The 22,200-nt window shown below is 43.2% G+C and overlaps 1 protein-coding gene across 6 annotated transcripts in view; it reads right to left on the minus strand.

The window, feature by feature from the left end:
• Positions 1–22,200, minus strand: part of Cdyl (chromodomain Y-like) — a 217,029-nt gene that overhangs the window by 83,128 nt on the left and 111,701 nt on the right. For 3 of the 6 annotated variants that reach the window (XM_087591021.1, XM_087591017.1, NM_001014145.1), the window contains 1 exon segment: positions 2,011–2,085. The exons of the other annotated variants lie outside the window; for them this stretch is intronic. In XM_087591021.1, the coding sequence (XP_087447147.1) occupies positions 2,011–2,085 (75 nt within the window). 6 annotated transcript variants of the gene reach the window in all.

Genomic DNA, 22,200 nt, shown 5'->3' on the forward strand with positions numbered 1-22,200 from the left:
TGTGCCAATTCAGTATTATCTGTTTTTGTAATTGGCTTCTCGCTCCATATTTCCAACAGGTTTCAACAGTATCGTGAAATCCCTGTACCACAGAATGGCGCTTCATGCAATCTTAATGCCATTACTTTATGATCTTTGCCTTCAAGAGCTTAAAGGCAAGATGACAGAATAAGACAAGAGCTTCAATGAAGATGCCCCCAAACGACCAGAATGCTCTTAAAAAGGCCATCATTAAGGCAAATAGGATTAAACCTACATTTGATCAATAATCACAGCATCAGCGCTGACAACTGACGTATTACAGCTCTTTAAAGTTCCTCAATGGTGACTGCTTAAGTTATGGAAATGGAAACTGATCAAGTTGTTTTCAACAAGCCAAAGAGAAGTTATATCTGGGATATACAATGACCATCAACCCCGACTCTTGGCTTCACAAGAGGCTGAAGGGGCTACCAACAAGAGTCTCGGCTGGCTGCAGAGGCCACAGACAGCTAAATGGAGCTTCCCGGGTGACTGAGACTTAAGACCCTCAACTCTCAGTACGTCTTACAACTAAGTAAGGGGGAAAGCACAGGTGGAGTGCAGTCGGGCGCTTAACAGTCCCTACAAACAGCTCCCACTGGCGTGCTTTTCACTGCAGTAGACATTCAGGGCAGCTGGTCACAATGCAATGTGGCTCTTGCCTGTGAAGAACTTTGCTGACGACATTCCAAATAAGTTGTGTGCTACTCTCAGATGACTGCTTGTTTATGCGTTTGTCAAAAAAGGACATTCCCACTCTGAAAAGAGGCAAGTGACCCTGGTAGAGCAAGTATTTCCAAACTGACTCGTGGGAGAGGGGCTATTATCAGTAACCCTAAACATTTTTAATTGCCATAAACGATCACTCTAATTTCTGTGAGACTCTGTTATACAAAACAATTTAAATCACCAAAAACCAATTTGTCTTCCCGAAAGCTTTACCATATTTGATCATGTGTTCTGCTGATGGATCACAGTCAGATAGTGTTTATCAGGCACAGAACTGAGGCTAGAACTCCCTCTTCCCCCACAACACCACCATCATCCCTGCCTCTCAGAGCCAGCCATTACCCTGAAGAGCTGGAAGCTTGATTTGAGACACTCCACCCTCTCTTTAGAGACCAAGAAGCTGCTGCTTGGTTTTAAAACACGACTGAACCTTAGGACTTTTTTCTTTGGCCAGTCCAAACGCAGATTTGAAGTTAAAACTCTCCACCCCAGCTGACTTGAAGAAAGCGTGTTTTTGAGGCAGAACTTGATCTGTATGGGGAACCACATGAAGAAACGACAGACTCAGATGCACGGTTCCAGCAATGGGAAGCCTGCTGCCTTGAGCTCCACAGATGACCCCCAATCAACATTCACAAATCTCAGGGACATGGCCAAGAACACAGACATGATCTGAGAATCAACCCTGCTAGATCACACGAAGCCTGGAGAGAAACAGAAGCAAAACACGACCAACACGGCGTCACAGAAAGGTATAGAGTGAGAACTACCAAGCTGACAGACAGATGTGGTGAAAAGTTCGACTTTACAACAGTGGGGGCCACAGCAGCTCATGGAGAACAGAGGAGGATGATGGGTAATTAGATAAAAGACCGGTGTAGTGCTGGAGCAACAGTTCAGGGTTGAGAATGCTTGCTGCTCTTTCAGGGGAAACTGAGTTCAGTTTCCAGCACTTTTATGAGGCAGATCACAACTGCCTGTAATTCTAGCTAGCTGCAGGGGATCTATCTGCTTTTTGCTTCTGGACTCTTACGCATGGGATACATGTACACACACACACACACACAAAGAAAATAAATCTTTTAAAACTAGATGGGCCAAAGTTTCCAGCACTTACTAACCTAAATCTGAGACAGGAGCCAGAAACTCAGAGCTTCTCTCAGATGCCAATGATGCTGGCTCAGAACACAGGTGAAAACCCCTTCCTGACACCCACGGGCAGCCCACGTTGTGTACTAAGTAGGGAAGAGACAATTGTACCTGAGTCTCCGCGTCTTGAACTGCAGGGGACACTTGATCGGGATCTGAGACTGTTGCAGGAACCGCATTATTTTGCTGACCAAATTGAAACAAGAGAAGAACCATTCAGACTCCAGAAACGCTTGATCTTACGGATTAATTAGGCTAACCTTATGTCTTGGTTTGCCGAGACTAGTCTTACACCTGACGTCACGTTATCCAAAGTGGGTTGGCCTTTGTATTTTTCCATGTTTAATTACATATTATAATTCACTATTGCATTAAAAAATGGTAGTGTGGATCCAGTCTGTGTCTAGTTTGTCTTACTCTTCTGCTTTACTCTTGTCTCACATGTCAGTGAACAGAGCTGCTTCAGCAGGCTCCTGCAGCCAACCAGAAATAAACCACCTACTCTGGGCCTCTTCCTGACCCCAAGTGCATCCACCACATGCTGCACACACTCTCTGTCATAAAGGGAGCATGGGACAGCACTCTCCTGTTCAGGGACCACTGGACCACTGGAGAATAGACAGACAGTGGACTCCCGCGTGTCTCATTTATGGTTTAAATCCATTCTTTGTTTTGATTGCTTTCATTTGGCAATAGGCTACTGTAATCGAGATGACCTAAAAAATTAAATATGGGCTTAGTGAACAAGAATTGTAGTTTCACTGCTCAAGCAAACTAATGATGACTGTGTAATTTGCATATCTATCCATATGTGCCACAGTGGACCCATGAGAGCCAGTCTCTAAACTAGTATAATACCCGCTTTTCTTTCTCTCCCCCACCCCACCCCACCTTGTTTTTCAAGACAGGGTTGTCCTGGCTGTCTGGAACTCTCTCTATAGACCAAGCTGGCCTTGAACACCTGAGTGCTGGGATTAAAGGCATGTGCCACCACCACCCGGCTCAATACCCACTTTTAAGGAAGGGAATACTCAGAATGGACATTAAGTGCAGATGTGGAGTTTCCAAGCATTCCCAAGCTTGCCAACTCCCACTTTCCATTTACTAAATGGTGTGTTCCCATCAATCCCATCTGCTTTCCCCGGAAACGTCCTGCCATTAAATGATGGCCCCTACAGACACAGGCGACATCACATCATTTCCAGTTTTCTAAGAGAAATTCAAGTGCTTTACTGACTATAATTTTCACCTAACCCACAGGGTAAGGGTCATTAACAGTGACCTTTGAGCCAGATCCACCCGCCTCATGCTCTGGCACAGGCCACAGGGTCGGGTGAGACTGTTCTGCATCAGCTTTCAGTAGCCGGAAAAAGCCCCCTAAACTATAAATTATTGGGTATACAAAGTATAAAAATTCATATCTTGGTGTTGCTAAAGAAATGTTTAGCATTCCTTGGTGCACATCCACACACTTATTTACATATTGTCACCATAGCAGATCAGTACATGTGACAGAGTCATTTCTTTTTCTTTTTTAAAGAATCATTTATTATATATATAAGTACACTGTAGTTGTCTTCAGACACACCAGGAGAGGGCATCAGGTCCCATTACAGATGGTTGTGAGCCACCATGTGGTTGCTGGGAATTGAACTCAGGACCTCTGGAAGAGCAGTCAGTGCTCTTAACCACTGAGCCACCTCTCCAGCCCCTGTGACAGAGCATTACAAATTGACCCACTGGTCCTTTAGGGAAGGTCTGTTGTTTTCACACAAACACAAATTTTCTCATATGTGCATAAGGTAGGTAGGCAGTTGAATGTGCATGTGTGTGTGTGTGTGTGTACAACAAAAGTACTCCATCTTATAAATAGTACGCAGTCTCTTCTTGTGGTGTACACAGGTAGACCTTCAAAAGATTACTTTTAAAAGTCAATCTGAGTATCACAAATGACTTGGACCCTTTTAGAAGAGATGTTTCTTTAAAACAGTGGGGAAATCCATTGAAACATTCAACAAAGGTTTCCAGAAGCCAATAATTCCTAGAATGCACACGCACATACACACCCTACTTGTACTTTTTGAGGTCTTTGGCAAATGCCAACTTCTGAAATCAGAGTTTACAAGTAAACAGTGAAATAAACATAAAACCAAGTAATGAACTGAAGAAATGAATTATAAAGCCTCTGAAAGGCGGAGAATACTCTGAAACACAGATCTGTAGGAGAAAAATGTTTTTGAGATCCTATTTTTAATTGGAGAAAGACTAAATTCCACAGCACCTAAATATAGCCAAACATTCAAAAGGATGAAAGTGGCAATTTATTTGACAACGTTTTGTCTTGTTAAATTATCTGTTGAACAAAGGTATTCTAAATGGAGGTTTTAAAAAAACAGTTCTCATGAAAATATTTTTGCTGAAACAGACCATACTGCAATTAAAACAAAAAAAAAATACCAAAAATATTTTCTCTTTTTGTAGAAATTACTTTGTACATACTACCTATCAAGAAAGTATTTTCCCCCCTCAATTGGGAAGTATGAGATGTGGAGGAGAAACTCCAATGCCACCAGCTTCACCTGTACTAACTAGAAGCATGAACACCGACCTTCAGAAGACTCACGGCCAAGCCACAGAGCAGCTGCCTGGTGTCACTGGACACACAGTGAAGCAGCGGGGGAAGGAAGGATAACCAGACCCCGAATGGGGCAATTACCTAACCTCATAGACCTTTCCTTGGTTATTGTACAATAATTTCCCAAACAGGCTCATAGTATGTCTAGCAACACAGTATGTCTATGTCTAGCCACCATCGGTCAAAATGCATTTTGGAAGAGTATGTAACTTTCTACAGTAGCACTTCTGCTCTTAGAGGCTTCCCTCTAAATGATAAATTAATCTTCCAGCTTATAATGGTTTGGTCTATAATTTCTCCCCACTGTATGATTGACACATTTATCAGGTATTAAATGACTTTTAACTTGCAGTAGGTTTATGGGGATGAAGCACTACTGTGGTGCCCAGGAAGACTGCATATGTCCACTGTAAGGCATGCCTTCACCCATGAATTACACCCTGACAAACCCACTGCATGACGTTAACTCCTCTAATTTATTCACGATTCACCTGCCATCAATGTGGTAAGAATGTGGCATTGAGCAAAACCATCTAACACGAAGACTACTTTATAAAGTACTGAGTGTACAGTACAGCAGACAGTATGACCATGGCTTCATATCACCTACCTTATCTATACTCTTAGTAAGGGACTGTCCATTACTTACAAACTGGGATCACAGAGAATGGGTCAGTCTCCATCCCTGCCTCATTCTTTTATCATCCACCACAAAGATGTGGGAGTAACATATGCCAGCAGCCCACGCCCACTACTCCACCCCAAGGACACATACCTCACCCCAGAGAAAACAACTCTCTTAGCATATCCAGGATAATGTACACATGTCACAAGACCATCTCATCTCTAGTAGGGCACTAGACACAGGAATGGATTAACCATCTATGATAGTAAATGTTGGATGGATTAAGGGATGCCTGAGACTAGTGAAGCACACATCTGCGTGTTGTCTGCAAGGGGGTTTCTAGAGAGAACTGGCATGTAGGACCATCATGACCAAGAGGGAAAACTATTCTGAAATGTGAGCAACATCAAACAATAGGCTTGAAGTCTGAATGGAAGAAAGTAGAAGAGGGAACCAGGTGGCACTGTCAGCTCTGTTCTTCCCAAGTGCATTTGATGTTGCATGGGCACTGGCTCTGGCTTCTTCAGCTTTCAATGTGGCCTTTTACCATCCACTCACCAGGGAGCTACTACATTTCAGCTTTGGATGGGGACTGTACCACGGGTCCTCTTGTTCAGAGGCTTCCAGAGTAAACAGCTACTGGGTTCCTTGTATGTTCAGTCTACAGCTACTGTTAAGACTATTCAACCTAAAATTGTATAATCCAACCAAATCTCTCTCTCTCTCTCTCTCTCTCTCTCTCTCTCTCTCTCTCTCTCACACACACACACACACACACACACACACAAACATGCGAACACATGTACGTATGTATGTTACCATATGCTACTGCCTACTCACCTTTTAGGCACACTGATGAACAGCATATAAAGGAACAAAGCCTAGTCATGTGTCCCTTGGTGCTGTTTCCTTGTGTGATATTGATTACAACCTGTTTCTCCCTCCATTACATTTAGATTCCCACTTTTCTCCTCCTAATGATATACTAAAACATTTTAATGAGCAGTGTCAGTATCTACTAGGCATGGTGGCACATACATGTAATTCTGGCATTTGGATCTAACACTCAAACCCTGAGTGACACAGAGACACCTTGTTCAAGACAAAAACAAAACAACACTAACAAAACAACAGCAATTATAATAAGAAAACCTTCATCAGGGTTATGTGCAAGAGCTGTGGTTAGCAGTGACACAGAAAGACAAGTGGCATGTCTAAAAAGGGAGCAGAACAACCAATCTAAAGGACCCTGGGGGATAAAACATTTAAAACCAGAGGGAAGAACAGTCAAGTGGAGCAAATAAGAACCCTATTGGTTTAAAATCCCAACTCCTCTAGGAAGGTAGAACTCTGAAAGCACACACAAATCATGAACCCCTACAGTGTGTCTGGAGAACTCATTTCTACTTCTGTAGTCACAGGTGGCATTTGTGGCCAACACAGAACTAAGCTTTATGAGTAATGATGATTTACAAGTTTAAGATTTGGGAAGTAAAAGTGATCAAAATAAAAAACATTTTCAACAGGGTCTGACTAGCCTAAAAACTCTCTCTACTAGATCATGTTGGCCTCAAATTCAAAGAGATCCACTTGCTTCTGTCTTCCAAGTGCTGGGATTAAAGATATGTTCCATCACGCCTGACTGGAGGGTTAATATCAAATTAACTAAATATGTATAATTGAATTATTAACACTTTAACTTTGAAGTCAATTCTTAATGTTCACATTGCTTATCTTATGAGGTCACTGACAATACTTTAGTAAATACTAAACCACAGAGAGTACAGTAAACATAGAATATAAGTTTAAAATTCTGAAGTCAACCAATCTTGAAATACTGTATTCGCTTTACAAAAGAATGGTCTCAGAATTTTAAGTGCCATAAGACTGCTCTACCTCAAACCAAAGTTGGGATCCAGTCTCATAAATGGACTCTGATCCATAGAATCTCCTACTGCTTCTATTCTCCGGTCTTTGTATGAAAGAGATGAATGAGGCAAAGTGTTGCTACAATCTACTTCAGCTAGAAAAATGCCTGTGAGGTAACTAAACTTTCCTCACCTGAGCACACCCCGAATGATGACAAAGCTCCAGTATTCCTTGAGGCAGTTCATATATACTTCAGCAAATGCTTTCCCACATAGCATCATAAGAAATAACTGACTACACTAATAGGATTAAAATCCCACGTATACTGACAACATTCTACATCATGACCAACAATATAAAGCTAGTTTGATGCTTAAAATTGAACCAGGCAGTGGTGGCACAGACCTTTTATCCCAGCACTAGGGAGGCAGAGGCAGGTGGATCTGAGTTTGAGGCCATCCTCGTCCACAAGGTGAGCTACAGGACAGCCAGGACTACATAGAGAAGCCCTACAGGGGTTGGGGCGGGGGGCTGAGGGGTGGAGGACAAAGAACATATTACATACAATCAATGGACTGAGGGAATGAAGAGAGAAATCAGGATCACATCAATCAATGCTGGAAAGTCACTGATAGTGTCAGGTGTGGTTGCCCACCCCTTTAATTTCAGTATAAGGAGATAGTAGAGGCAGAGAGAGAAGGGAGAGGCCAGTGGCTCTCCTGGAGTTTGAAGCATACTTGATCTATATGGAGAGTTCCAAGGTACCCCAAACCCTGTCTCAAGGCCAGCCTGGTCTAGGTAGGAAGGTATACACTAGAAAAGGCTACATAGTAAGACCCCATCTTAATCTTCCTCCCACTCCAAAAGACACTGATATAATGCAATATTAATCCAAACAAAACAAAACAAAACAAAACAAAACAAAACAAAACAAAAAAATTACTACTACTCATCGAAACAAACAAGAAGGAACTCAACATCAACAGGTTTGTGGAATGTCTATACCTAACATTTTAATTTCAGGAACTGAAGTTTTCAAGATTGTCTGCTTTCAACACACTGATCAACACTGTACTACTGGGAGTTACAGGCAAAGCAATTAGGTAAGAAAAATAAATAAAAGGAATTCAAATTACAAAGGAAGTAAAGCTATGACTATTTATTCACATGATAGGATTTTATACATACAAGATTCTAAATAATTCACGGGAAAGCTATTAGGGCCAATGAATTCAGTGAAGTTATAGGACACTCCATTAACATACACAAGTCAGTATTCTCTCAACTGGCCATAAATACTATTGAAATACACAAACTCAATGCAATAACTATTAAAACCAGGATATCCTTCTGTGGTGGGGGTCAACATAAGTAACTGTTTTTCCTACCAGCTTGTCCCTGATTAGAAGGTATGGATGCTCAAGCTAATTAGCTGTTTTGGAGTTTTGATTGGTCATGTGCCATGTAGTCACATGTCTCTGCTTCTGTTGGTAAAATATATGTAATAGAAAATATTATGCCAATTGAACATTTTAAGCCTACAATTCCGTGATACTGATTATCACAGCGTAAATTCACAATCTCTTAAACTTCACTACAATTCCAAACAGAAGCTTTGAGGCTGTCATGTAGCAATCCCCCACGCTCTTCTTCTAGCAAATGTTATGTTTGGTGGATTTGCTTATGCTGGGTGGTTGATGCCACTGGGATTATGTATACAGTGTTTGTTCACTGTCCACCTTTCTCCACTCTGCACCAAGGTTTCAAGCTTCATCTGTGCTGTATGTATTAGAATCTAATTCTGAACATTATTCTGCTGTGTACATATGTGATCTGTTTACTGTAATGGACTTGGTTATTTTTGTGTTTTGTCTATTACGAGTACTACTGTGACCACTGACATACAAATACATGTTTTTAATAATCTTGCATGCCATTGGGTTGATCATTGTTGGGTCATATGACAGGAATTTGTACGGAACTACAAAGTTTTATTAAGTGGATGCCGTTTTGCATTCACGTTAGCAACACTCATCAGCATGTATTTTGTTTTTATAATATATAATCTAATATACTTTTATAATATAAATTATATATTATAGTTGTCACAATCAGTGTAAAGTGGTATCTCATTGTGGTTTTGATTCATTTAAGGACAGGCATTTCTATTTATGCAAAAGGATATCCTGATTTTAATAGTCTAGCAAATATGAGTACTGGTGTGTACTTACAGAATCTAATCCCTGCTTACAAAGCAGGACGGACAGAATACCCACGTCTAGATGGGCTTCAATAATCACCGCACTCTCCGGTGGTGTTTGTTCAAAGTGGGATGACCTCAGGTGCATGATAAACCCCCTTGTAAGCACAGGCAGAACTCTGGGGTTATACCCACATACACACCTTGATAACAGTATGTGGGGGCAAGCTCTCTTGTCTGCATAACTTAGGAAACATTTTGCCAACTGTAAGAACATCTTAAGAGATAGATAGCAATGGTTCATTTTCCACGCTGAATGGCAGCAGTAAGAATCTAACCCAGGTTCTCAACCTGTGTCGTGATTCCCGGGGGTGTGGGGATTTGCATAACAGATAACCAGATAATGATTTGTAACAGTGGCAAAATCACAGCTACAAAGCAGCAATGAAATAATTCTATGGGTGGGGGTTACGCAACATGAAGAGCTACATTAAATGGCTTCAGTACTAGAAGGTTAAGAGCCACTAGGCTAGAGGACAGATCACTCATGCTCAGTCTGATTTTGGTGGTTGTTGGGCTTTTTTCCCCTGTGCTGCACAGTACTGGAGGAAGGGGCATTAGCCATTCTTGGCTGCTGCCTTCCTCATGACTTCCAGCATGTTCCTCAGCTCCTCCTGCTTCCTCTTGGCACGGATGTGCTTACCACCCACTGTCTTCCTGAAGAGCTTGAGTGCACGCTTGCCCCTGGACACCTTGGGAACAAGCTCCAGAGTACCTTCCAGATCATGACCCCCAGGAACTTGATGTGCTTGGCGAGGAACTCCTGGCACTGGCTCTCCTATGGCTGGCGGCTTTTGTCACCTCCTCATGGTCCTTGATGGAGCCGAAGGCCATAGAGCATAGCATGACTGCCCTGACAGAAAGACTGCAGTCTAATATTAACCCTGTGATTCCGGACTCCTCAAAACTAAAGTGAACTTAAGTATTAAATTTCTTGGTAACTAAACTAAAAAGAAAAAGAAAAAGCTGGTCACCTTTTGTAGTGTGTTAACTAACGTAAGTTAGTTATAAATCAATAAATGCTACTTATATTTCACTGAAATGAGCCTTGCCTCTTCATGCATTGTAGACATTTATTTCTGTTGAGTGATAAAAGTTGATTTATTTTTCAAATAAGGAAACAATGAAGGTGGTGGTGTAGTTTGAATGAAAGTGTCCAGCGTAGGCTTTTATGTTAAAGCCTTCGATCCCCAGTTGGCAGCACTGTTTGGGGAGGATATGGAAACAAGATGGGAGACTTACACACACACTGTTCTGGAAGGATGAGGAGGCCTGGCCTTACTAGAGGGCGTGTCACTGGGAACGGACTATGAAGTTTCGAAAGACTCGTACCATTCCCGGTGTGCTCTGGGCTTCTTGCTTGTAGATGAAGATGTGCGCTCTCTACTGTTTGTCATCATGGGCTCTAACCCTTTAAACCCATCAGCCCCATTACATGCGTTCTTCTACAGGCTGCCTTGGTCATAGTGTTTTATCTCTCAGCAACAGAAAAGTAACTAAACCAGATTCTCCATCTGGAGCTATAAGCCAAAATAAATGTCCTTCCTAAATTGCTTTTGGTCATGGTATTTCATCACAGCAACGGAGAAGTAATCAATACAGGTGACCAACAAGATGTCGTAACAACTGAAATGTGGCTCAATCGGAAGTAAGTCAGACCACGGGATGACTGTGACTTTGCGGTGGGCAGTGTAAATTCACTATGTGGAAAGTGGGGGTACTTCAAAGAATTCCCATACAGTGATGGCAATCACTGCCCCCCTGGTTTACATTTCATACCTCTCAGCTGCTGCTCAGACCAGGAGTTTGGCAGCCACTAGGGTGAAGAGGTGAGAGAGAGATTAAGAGTGGTGAGATGGGATTCCACCTTACATCATTAAGAGCAATATTATTTAGTTCAAGATCAGAATATACAAGAGAGACAGAAAAAAAAAAAAAAAAAAGCTGACCCCTGCCGCTGCTATTAACACCCAAGAAAGAATGAGTGTGCCAAGAATGGTGTTAAGATTAGGAACGTTCAGATTTCTCTGGTTTCACTGTGCATGTGGGGCAAAGCCTTGGATTTGCTGGACTTCAGAAACCTTGTTACCGCAGCATTCAGTCCGTTGTGGGCACAGCGCTGTATCTCTCCACCTACGATGTTTTCAGGGTTGCAGGATGTGTGAAGCACCTGCAGGCCTCATTCAACCACACCCCAATGCACTCACCCAGCACACTGCCTCGTCTCCCCTCACACAGCTCCTTGAGTCCGTGTCTGTCATGTATCTTCTTATGAAGAACCGAAACAGATGGAGACACATTTTCCACTCAAGAAGTGGCTGGTGTTACATACTGTTAAATTGTTTAAAAAAATCAGTGCTAATATTAATAAACTCTTACAGTAAGCACTCCCTGTGACCCTTATTTCCCTGTGTGTATAGAAGCAAAACATGCCAGTGGGCGGGACAAGTGGACTCTCTAATTGACAGCTGTGATTCACGGTGCTCTGGTTCCCTTGAGCGCAGGACTGTCTGTTAAGCAGTACCTTCTATTTAAATTATCTATACGGTACCTTGGGGAAGCTGCAGGAAGACTGCAGCGGTTCGCTCTAACTTCTCAAAGCGCAGCTCCAGCCACAACTATTTCCAGTGGCCAGTACCAGCCTTGGTGCTGATTCTTGAACTACTTCTCCCCGAGTCAAAGGGGGGCATCCATCCTCCTGCTTTCTTCTTACTCTGAAGAGGTGGAGAAGAGCCGAGCAATGGACGGACAGCTACAGTGGAACACCCAGCTATGGAAAACAAAGAGCTGGGGCGAGTAGTGACACCCCAAAGAGAGGGAACTAGGGGACATTTGACAGATGGCAGAGATGCGGAAACCCCGTGGCTTGACAGTAATAAGAGGTGGGGCTGCTCTGACAGGCAGTGGTCACAGCGGTAATGAGGAGTCATAGACAGGACCTTATGGGTTGATATTTAAAACCAGACCACTAGAGGGTGCCAACTGCTGCTCCCGCCTGTCAGAAGTTCAGGCATGCAAAAGCTGCAGAAGACAGCACTGAAGCTTCTCCTTGACCTCAACTTCATCTGGGCAGACAGAAGACAGAACACTGCACAAGGGAGTGTCCAGTGTGCTGAATGTAAGGTCATTTATTTACTGAAGACACCAGGAAAAGGTGTACTAATATTCTGAAGAACTTGATGCTGCAGAAAGAACAGAATTCACTGGGGATCTCATGGCATATTCTGGTTTAGTTGGCTACTAACTGAGCCTGATAAACAGCTCGCACAAACAGCACTGAAATGCTGAGGTTAGAACAGGACACTCAGGATTAGAGCCACCTCTTGGTAAAACCTTATGTTTTAGGAAACTGACATCTTTTTTGGCCCTACAGGAGAAAATAGGATGTATCGATCTTTTCAGCAATCACTTTCGAGTCACACAGAAATGCTACAAAGACCCACTACAGCTGCTGAGAATACGTGGCCTGCCTGTCCCCTACCAGAGGGACACGCCAGATCTCTCCATGGTTAGCTGCTTTTCCAGATGATCCTTTTACCTGTGCGTCCTGAGGATCGACCACCATAAACAACACAGAAAGGAGAGAGGGGTATAGTCTGCATCCCCATTCTAGGCCGGTATGCAGTCCACATGCACATATGCACATATTCATGCATGTACGTACACTTGCATGAATACCACACAACTTTGGGGTGATGAAAAAGCAAACTCCAAGTCAATGCAGAAATGAAACAGACATTGTGATTCAAGAGATGCCACCAAGGGAATATTCACCATATTTCTACCGTCACTCTACCTGCATTAGGAGAAAACACCATTACCTAGGATCCTGCCTATGATTCTGCATGAGCTCCTTTTCAAGCTGACAGGAATGGCAACTGGCACATCTACCAGAGCTACCTCTAGTCCTAGCTTTGGTTAACAAAGTTTGCCTAAAACCATCATAAAGCACAGATATTTTACATGCCAATCCAGAACAGTAGCAAAATTAGTTATAAAGTAGCAATGAGATAATTTTATAATGGGGGAATCACCATGACACGAGGAACTGTATTAAAATACCTTTACAACATTAGGAAGGCCAAGAACCACTGCTATAAAAAGTGCAAGTCACTGGCTTACAAGTCAGTGCTGGAGAGATAGCTCAGTGGTTAAAGCACTTTGTGTTCTTGCAGAACACTGGGGCTTGGTTCAGTTCCTAGCATCCACATGGTGACTCAGATCCACCCATAACTCCAGTCTTGGGGAATACAATGCCCTTTTCTGACCTTCAAGGGTACCAGGTACACACTCAGTGCACATCCATACATGCAGGCAAGCACTTATACACATGAAAATAAAATAAGTCTTTTTAAAAATCAACTAAAGATAAAAGCAATTGTTTATAAAATGTTCCATAAAAGTCAGTCCAATATTTTTAGGACACATTTTATTCTCTATAGTTTGCTAGCATGTAGAAGTTAAAAATAACTGGAATGTACAGTTTTACTCGAAACACAAAATATGTCAACAAATCTGTTTACTCTGAGTCTGAGAAAGAAACTCTGGGCAAATTTTCCCAAAACAGAAAGCCAAGCAGCAAGATAGTAATAACCACCAATGAAGCAAACCAGAACAGTGCAGAAATACCTCACACAACCACCTTCCCAAACCAACTTCAGTGTAGCAAACTGAATCTTTTGGTGGCCAACAAAAATCAGAGGTGCCTCAGTGTACAAAGCATCCCAGGCACCCGAGATGCAGTTCTAGGAAATCTATGGCCACCTAATAGCAAGCAAGGAGCTACCCTCAAAGGCAGCAACAACCTCCTCACCGACAAGTGTGGACATAAGAGTGTCTTCCAGACACGTGTAAGAGGCTCACTCAAGGGTGAAACACACTCCCAGTATCTACAATGAAATCTGCAACGTCATCTGCCAAGCCTATCTGAACAGCCCCTCCTGGAAATCCCCAGCCTAGCAGACAACAAAATGCAATGGGTATAAAATTCCAAGGAAGAAGCGGTTGGGGATTTGGCTCAGTGGTAGAGCGCTTGCCTAGGGAGCACAAGGCCCTGGGTTCGGTCCCCAGCTCCGGAAAAAAAAAAAAAAATTCCAAGGAAGAAGGCGCGAACAGAAAGTACATTCAAGTCCAACACAACATATACACATGTAAATATATGTACATGTACCTAGCCACAAAACAAGTTCAGAGAAACAGCATCCGTGTTTGAGCATGAGGAGGCTCAGTAGTCAAACAAGACTGTTCACTCAAAATGATGCAGAAATTCAATGCAATTTCCTACCATGGAAACCCCAGAAGGTCCCACAGAACCCAGCAGAGTGGACTCAGCATCGCTATGTGAGAACACAAAGTTTCCTGAAAAGCCAAAAGAACTTTTATAATAGCAGGGGGAGAGCTCGCCAGTTTGAGATGAAAACTTACAAAGTCGCAGTAATTAAGCCCATGTTATACACAATAAGGAACATACAACCATAACCACAGAAAACAAACAACACTCAGAGTGATCCCACAGTTGGGCAGGTAATTGGCAGGCCCTTTAACACACACCCTTCCATCCAACCACCTCCTGGTACTTTCAGTTTACTGCCACACTGGACCTCTGAGAGGAAAAAGAAAAATAAGAGGGAGAGATGGGAGGAAGGGGAAGGGGAGGGGGGTGGGGAGGAGAAATGCCATTAAAGGACAGTTAGGGAACAATAAGGAGAGGGATCAGCCCGGTCTACCTACGGCAACATGAAGAACAACTGGTTGATGGGGAAAGCTGCACTATATGACTGCGTGTGTATGCGAGTGCATGTGTGCACATACATGGTCACATTCAAGTATGTTGTGGCCAAAACCTTGGCTGTTGGTTGTTAAACACCTACCACCCCCCCTGCAAGGACTCAGTTCTTGAACATTCCTCTTCCCCAATTAACCAATCCCATCACAATGTGAATCAGAGCTCCTACCAACGGAAAGAGACAAAGCCATCACCTACTACATCAGCAGTAAAAAAGGAAGACATGTTGGCCCTGGTGTGCTGCTAGACTAGTTTGGGTTTCGGGACACTTTTTATAAAAAGAATTCTTTTACTAGGATACTTTGTTGTTTCTTCAATACCAAAGTATGGTTCTTTCTAACAGTTCTCAGGAGTCTGTCACGTTCCCTCTTTTGCAGATAAGGTCTCTCAGTGGCCTTGAACTCAGCAGGCTAAGCTGTCTGACACTGAACCCCAGGGACCACCAGCAACAGAATTACAGGCATGCACCACGTCCTACTTTGCTTCCCCAACTTGCCCTTTCAATGTGGCTTCTCTGGATGGAGCACAGGCTCTCGCCCTTGACCAACTGAGCACTTTCTATGTATGAATAACGTGCCTTCCAAGCATGTTAGCACAACTCTTGCTAACACACACATTCTGATTCAATAGGTCTGGGGGACACCCGAGACTGTACGGCATCTTGCCACCTCCATGGGTCACCCCACACAGCACACATGCTCTAGTGACGTTGAAATGATTTCTGAAGAAGGAACCGCTTACTGCAAAACTGAAACAAACATTGAACTTAATAAATTAGATGAGACAAAATCGAGTGGCAATTAAACTGCAGTGGGAAATGATACTCCACAGGAAGTTTGCTTGAAAATTCCACAGGAGACAAACAGCGACTCAAGTGGGGAGCTGTCTGGAAGGAGCATGAGGTCACAGGCAAGCGCCAAGAAGTGTCAGGCTCATTTACGTTTTATTTTCCAAGAATAATGTAATTGAATGCTTGTATAATTAAAAGCTGGTCTTTTAAAAACCAGAAAACTTGAGAGTATAGTTACTTAAGTCTAAGATTGTCATAGTAGTCAGAAGAGACAGAGGGTCAGGTCAATGAATGCTGGCCAGCACTGCTTGCTCCTCAAGCAAGAATCTGCCACAGGACTAGAAGAGACCGGTGAAAAGGGGACTCAACCCATGTTTATGGTAATGAACCAAGACCTACCACTGTATAAGTACTTAAAACAACAAGAACAACAAACCATCAATAAGTCAAATGCTCTATTTTCATTCAAATCGATTGTTCCCACCAAGCTTTTGCTCCTGTTTTACCTGTTATTCCCGTCATAGCAGAATGTCTAACAGTTCGTCTGACTGTCATTTGATGGGACTTAGAAAACACCAAGGAACAGCCCAGACCTTATCTATGAGGGGGTCTCCAGAAAGGCTTCACTGAAGAGGAAAGACCCTCCCTGAATGTGGGCTGGGGTCCAGGGCTAAATAAAAAGGAGAGAACAGAGGCTGCAGAAAGAGCTCAGTGATTAAGAGCACCTGCTGTTCTTCCCAAGGACCAGAGCTCAGGTCCCAACACCCAAATCAGGTGGCCCACAGCTGGAATTCCAACTCCAGATGACACCCTCTCCTGGGCGCTGTGGGTATCTGCATGCATGTGTGCACACAACCATATAAACACCCAACACACATAGAAAACAAAATAAAATGAATCCGAAGGAATGAGAAGCATGTGTGTGTGAGTTGAGCACCAGCACTCAGCTCTCAATTCCAGGTGTTGTCCTGCCATGCTTTCTCCACCATGGACTCAATGGCCCCTGCCCTTTGAAATGTGAGCCCAAATAAGCCCTTCCTTTATTTCATTGCTTGCCATGGATTTGATCATCATAAGCTGATCACAGCAAGGAAAAAGCAATGTACTGCATAACTTAACATAGGCACATTTTTGCATAGCCTGTTAAATCCTATTCACGCTTTCAAAACACTCCATCTACAAGAGGATCTCAGGGTCCATGAGCTTGCAGAAACATCCCTAAGTCTCCAGGGTCAGCCTTGAGTGAGGGCGCCTAAACCTGAATCATTACAGCTCCCACTGTGCTGGTCTCTCTATGGGTGAGCAGCCATAAAGGGCAAGCACTTGCTCTCCTCAGTTCCCTAGGAACAAAGAGTCTCCAGCAGCAAGTGAATGGACGGGAATGGCCGCTGACTGTGGTGAAAATACCAAAATACCACAATGAGACTTAGCCCTGAATATGAAATATGATAGCATTAGAAGGTGAGGCCTTTAAAAGGTAATCAGGTCAGGAAGTTCCACCTCTGTGAAAGGCTTCCTGCCATCATCGTGGAGACCTCTGAGAACTGCCTAGCCCCTTCCACATTTGAGAACACAGTCTATGAATCACCAAGCCTGCTGGAGCCCAGAACTTAGAATTCTAGCCCCTAGTTCTATGAAGCAATAAATTTCTGCTATGTATAACCCACCCAGCTGATGCCCACATGAACTAGGATACCACTCAAGTTAGCACTGGGATTTAGGCTTTATTGTATGCTGGGTGGAGTGAAACCCAAGTCTCAGGTCCAAATCGTTCATCACTACATTCAGACATGGGAACTGACTAAATCTGAAACTCGTTGCTTCATGGTACAGGCCATGTGATCACAGAGCCATGCATAGCCAACGACTTTGAAAAGCAGCACCTTCTAAGAAGTTAGCTAGAGGCACTTGCTTTTGTCTAGTTGGGGAATCACTTGGGAACTGCCTTTAGAGCTGAGTCCTGCTCAGTGGGGGACGGAAGGCCATGCACACAGCGGGAAGAGTGTGTAAGCAGACCACAGTTACAGAAACATAGCTTGGGTCACTCCCGTGGACACATATCATAATCAAATTCAGAGTCCCCACGAGGAATCAGGAGTAACGTGTGACCGCTGCATTCAGGAGGTAGAGGCAGGAGGATGAGGATGAGGATGAGGCAGAGGCTGGTGAGCTGCTGCTACCCGGTGAGCTGAAGGCCAGCCTGGCTACCATGAGACCCTACCTCAAAGAACACTTTAAAAAGTCATCATGGGAAAATATGTGCAAGGAAAATCAAGATGCGTCTGACCATACGAAGAACTCTTAAAAAGTTGAAGAATGTTAAGAGCTGGTAATAAATGGGGAAAATATAAAATGTGAAGCAAGCAATTCATATCCAAAAGAAGTAATAACCAAAAGTATAAAATACCCAACGTGAAAACACTGTCAAAAAATGGCAAGGTGAGGTCACGGAAGAAAAACTGGGGTGAGGTGTTACAAGGACTATGGAATCAGGCCCACGACACCTGGTGACAAGCTGAACTCCGGCGGCCCACCCCTCTGGAGACACATCCAACAACATACAACTTACACTTGGCGTTTCTATTTCCCCCAGCTTAGGAATGAATCCTGGAGACATGCCCCCAACTGTATAAGATGGCGCGCACACACACACACACACACACACACACACACACACACACACACACACACACAGTTTTTCACTGCAGCTCAGTTCGTAACCAGGGAACATGACAGACTTCCTAAATGCTGTGTTTAAGAGGGAAGCTGAATGACCGGAGAGTGACTGCCAAGACAGACTGACAAGAGGGTCCAGTCTACAATCCGCTGCTCACCACGGCAATACCAACCAGATACACACATATGTATGTGCTGATCCGTACAAGACATACAAGAAGGCTGGCCACCCACGGGGGATGACAGCAATAGGTGGACAAAGTGGAGACCTTGTCAGAATGACAGGAGAAAGGGCGAGAGCAAGGGGCATGGAATCCAGCCTTTTTATATGGCTCCACCACTGATCCAAAAGATCTCATCCAATCAACTGTGGGACCCTCTACAATGTAAATATAAGGAAAAGGGAGTGTGCCCAATTGTACAAATGAGTAAAACCACCACACTGAAGGAAGCAGAAGACTAAACTGGAAAACATCTTCATTCAGTAAAGCCAAAGACAGAATTTCATATAAAAATCTATTCTCAGAGGAATTCAACTGTTAGCAAGCTCACTCTGTGAGAGAGCAAACATTCTCAGCTTTACAGACCATCCACTCTCTGAAAGGACTTGATTGATCACTGTAGTAAAGACAAACACAGATGGGCGGGCTCTACTCCAAATAAGCGTCTACAATACCAGACAGCAGACTGGATTTGGCCCACGGACTAGCATTCAATAAAACTTGATCTAGTTAATAAGGTTGTTCCTCGTAAGAATATGGGTTGACAAACTCGAACAAGAACTGAGCGAATGAGAAAACGCAGTGTGGCTAACCAGGCACTCCACTGACAGAAAGACACCCAACCAAGTTGGGGTGCATGAGAAGGACCCAATCAAAATGTCTGTATGCAGGTGCACACGCACCCATCCGCCTGCCTGCCCGTCCGTGCGCCTGGGTGGGCGTGCGCATGCGCACCTCAGTAGCATCCCGCACTCCCTGCTTCCCTGAACTGGAGTTCTAAATATCTATCTCCAATAAAAGGGAACAGGGGCCTCCAGAAAATTGTTAGCTGTACGAGTACGGCTTTAGTCAGTCCAAGATGAGCCCTGAGCTCTGAGAGGCTGAAAATAGAGGTGGGGGCAGGGTTGGGTGGGTGAGGAGGCAAACACCAAAACTGGAACTGAATAACAGAAGAATACTAAGTTGTTATACAGATAATTCAAATAATTTACATTGATATACACATAGGGGTGGGTAGGTGGGTGGATGGATGGATGGATGGATGGATGGATGGATGGATGGATGGATGGATGGATAGACTGGCAAGCACATACAGAGAAGAGTCAGAACTCCATCTAACAAATGTAGAAGAAACAAAGAGAATATATAATCAACAGAACTAATTACTACAGGCAAAATCTGCCAATGGAGCGGTAAAGTTACTATCCAAAGTTTCAGGAGAAACATCATGTGATACCTTAAAGAGGCCAAGGTTCTATGCTGGTGGCTCTGGGATTCACTGTCTCCTATGTTCCCACTTATTCGAGCAATTCACCCTTCTATGCCCTCTGCACTAAATGGACCCTCAACAGAACAATGTTGCCCACATCTGTGAGAACGATCTTGCCCAGTGCCTACACATTCTACTGCTAATCTCTTTCTGGGACAGACAATTTCAAAGATGCACTCACAAATATCCTTTCCAGATGTCTGGGCATCCCTTGACACAGCCAAGTTAACAGGCAAAATTAACTATCATTATGGACAAGTATTGTATGTATATCCTATGTATGTGTTTTATTTAAATTGCATTAAATTATAAATAGATAAGATGTATTTTATGCATTTACATTGTATAGATCCGTCTGTCTCCAGAGGTAGCAGTAGCAGGAGACTAGTGAAGAGGGAAAGGAAGCTGGAGGAGAGCAGCCTGCCCAAAGCCTTTAAGGAGGGAACTAAGATGTGCTGTGTGGAGACAAACGGGCTGTGCACACAAACATGCTGGCTCTCCCCTGGACCACCACACAGCGAAGGAAAGCGAAAAGGGCATTTCCTTGCAGTGTCCTTTCAGCTGCCTCTGTAGACCTAATTCTAGGACCAAGGAGCTGTCAAAGCAGAAATATCATGGGATTGGAGAAAACTATGGAATGGAGAAAAAGTCAATATATTTGGGCGTAACACTGTGTTACACCCACCCACCCACCCACCCACCCACACACACACACACACACACACACAAAGAGACAGAGAGATTTTTGCTTTTCCTATCAAAATATTTTAACATTTAAATCTCAACATTTAAAAAACAAAAACCAAAGCAGGCAAACAAACACCCCACTTTTCATGGGCAAGAGAGAGGTTAAAAATAGTTTTTTCTTGAAGAAAATGTGGTTTCGAGTTCCAGTCCCATGCCGGGCAGCTCACAAATGTCCATAATTTAGTTCTAACACCCTCTTCTGGCCTTTGTGCACACCAGGCTCTCATGTGATATATACACACACGATGCAGGTTAAACACTCACATATGTAAAATTAAAACATAAGCTTTTCATTTTGAAGTAATTTCATTTTTAAATTTAATACTTAAATAATTTTATTTTTAAATTTTGATAGACTTCGTTATTTAAAAAATTGGGAGATAAGTCATTTTAAGTTGACAAGAAAGTTGCAAAAAATGGTAGCATTCTCAAACACTGAGTCACCACCCAACTTTCTGGATTTTACCATTGCCCACGACAGACAGAGCAGTCACTCAAACCTGAATCTTCACTGGAACACATTGTGTGGATTTTACTCAAATTTCACCATTTCCCCTGTAATGTGCCTTTCTGCTGCACAATCTGTCCTGCGTTCCTTCCGTTTCTTCCTGCTCTCTATCTGGGGCAGGTCCTGTCTTTATCATGACCTCTGCATGCATTTTAGAAAACTGTTTTCCACTTATTTTGTAGACTGTCCCTAACTTCAGGTCTACTGTATTTTAAGAAAGAACTGGCCTTCCACAGGGGTTTGCTAGGGATGCCTCAGCGAGCGATGCAGGCTGGAGCCGACAATGTTCAGTGCACAGCAGATTCTGTGGGAGGGCCTCCTTCCCTGAGGTCATCATAGGCCGGCCTCCTCTAGAGCAGCAGCGGCTCTCACTCTTCCTAACACTGTGACCCTTAATACAACTCGCCTTTAGTCATCCCCTACTATGACATGATTTTGTTCCTACTTTGTAACTGTCATAATGTAAACATCTGTGTTTTCTGGCGGTCTCAGTGACCCCTATGAAAGGGTGTTCAGTCCCCGCACCACGGGTCATGACTCACAGGTTAAGAACCACTGTTCTAGATAGCACATGCCTCTCAGGCTCTGTGTCCTTCTGCCATGTAGCCTAAACTGGCCTTATATGTGATCCTCCTGCCTCGGTACACACATGCACATGAGATGAAGTGTAATGTAATAAATTCATACTAAAAAGATTAACATTACTTGGGTTTGCTTTTTAAAGTTTCTAAAAATAAAGCATTTTTTTTACATTTAGCAGAGAAAAAACTAATTACTGGTTAGTACATTTTTAATGTGCTTAAGACCATAGCAGTTCAAATATATTATTATTCAGATATAATGTCTAGTTCTCTTTTGGGGGAGGGATTTGAATTTTGACTCAAACCTTTATGTAACAAAATTCATTGTTAACTA

This window comes from Rattus norvegicus, chromosome 17 (assembly GCF_021556685.1).
Source record: "Rattus norvegicus strain SHRSP/BbbUtx chromosome 17, alternate assembly SHRSP_T2T, whole genome shotgun sequence".
Classification (NCBI taxonomy): Eukaryota; Metazoa; Chordata; class Mammalia; order Rodentia; family Muridae; genus Rattus; species Rattus norvegicus.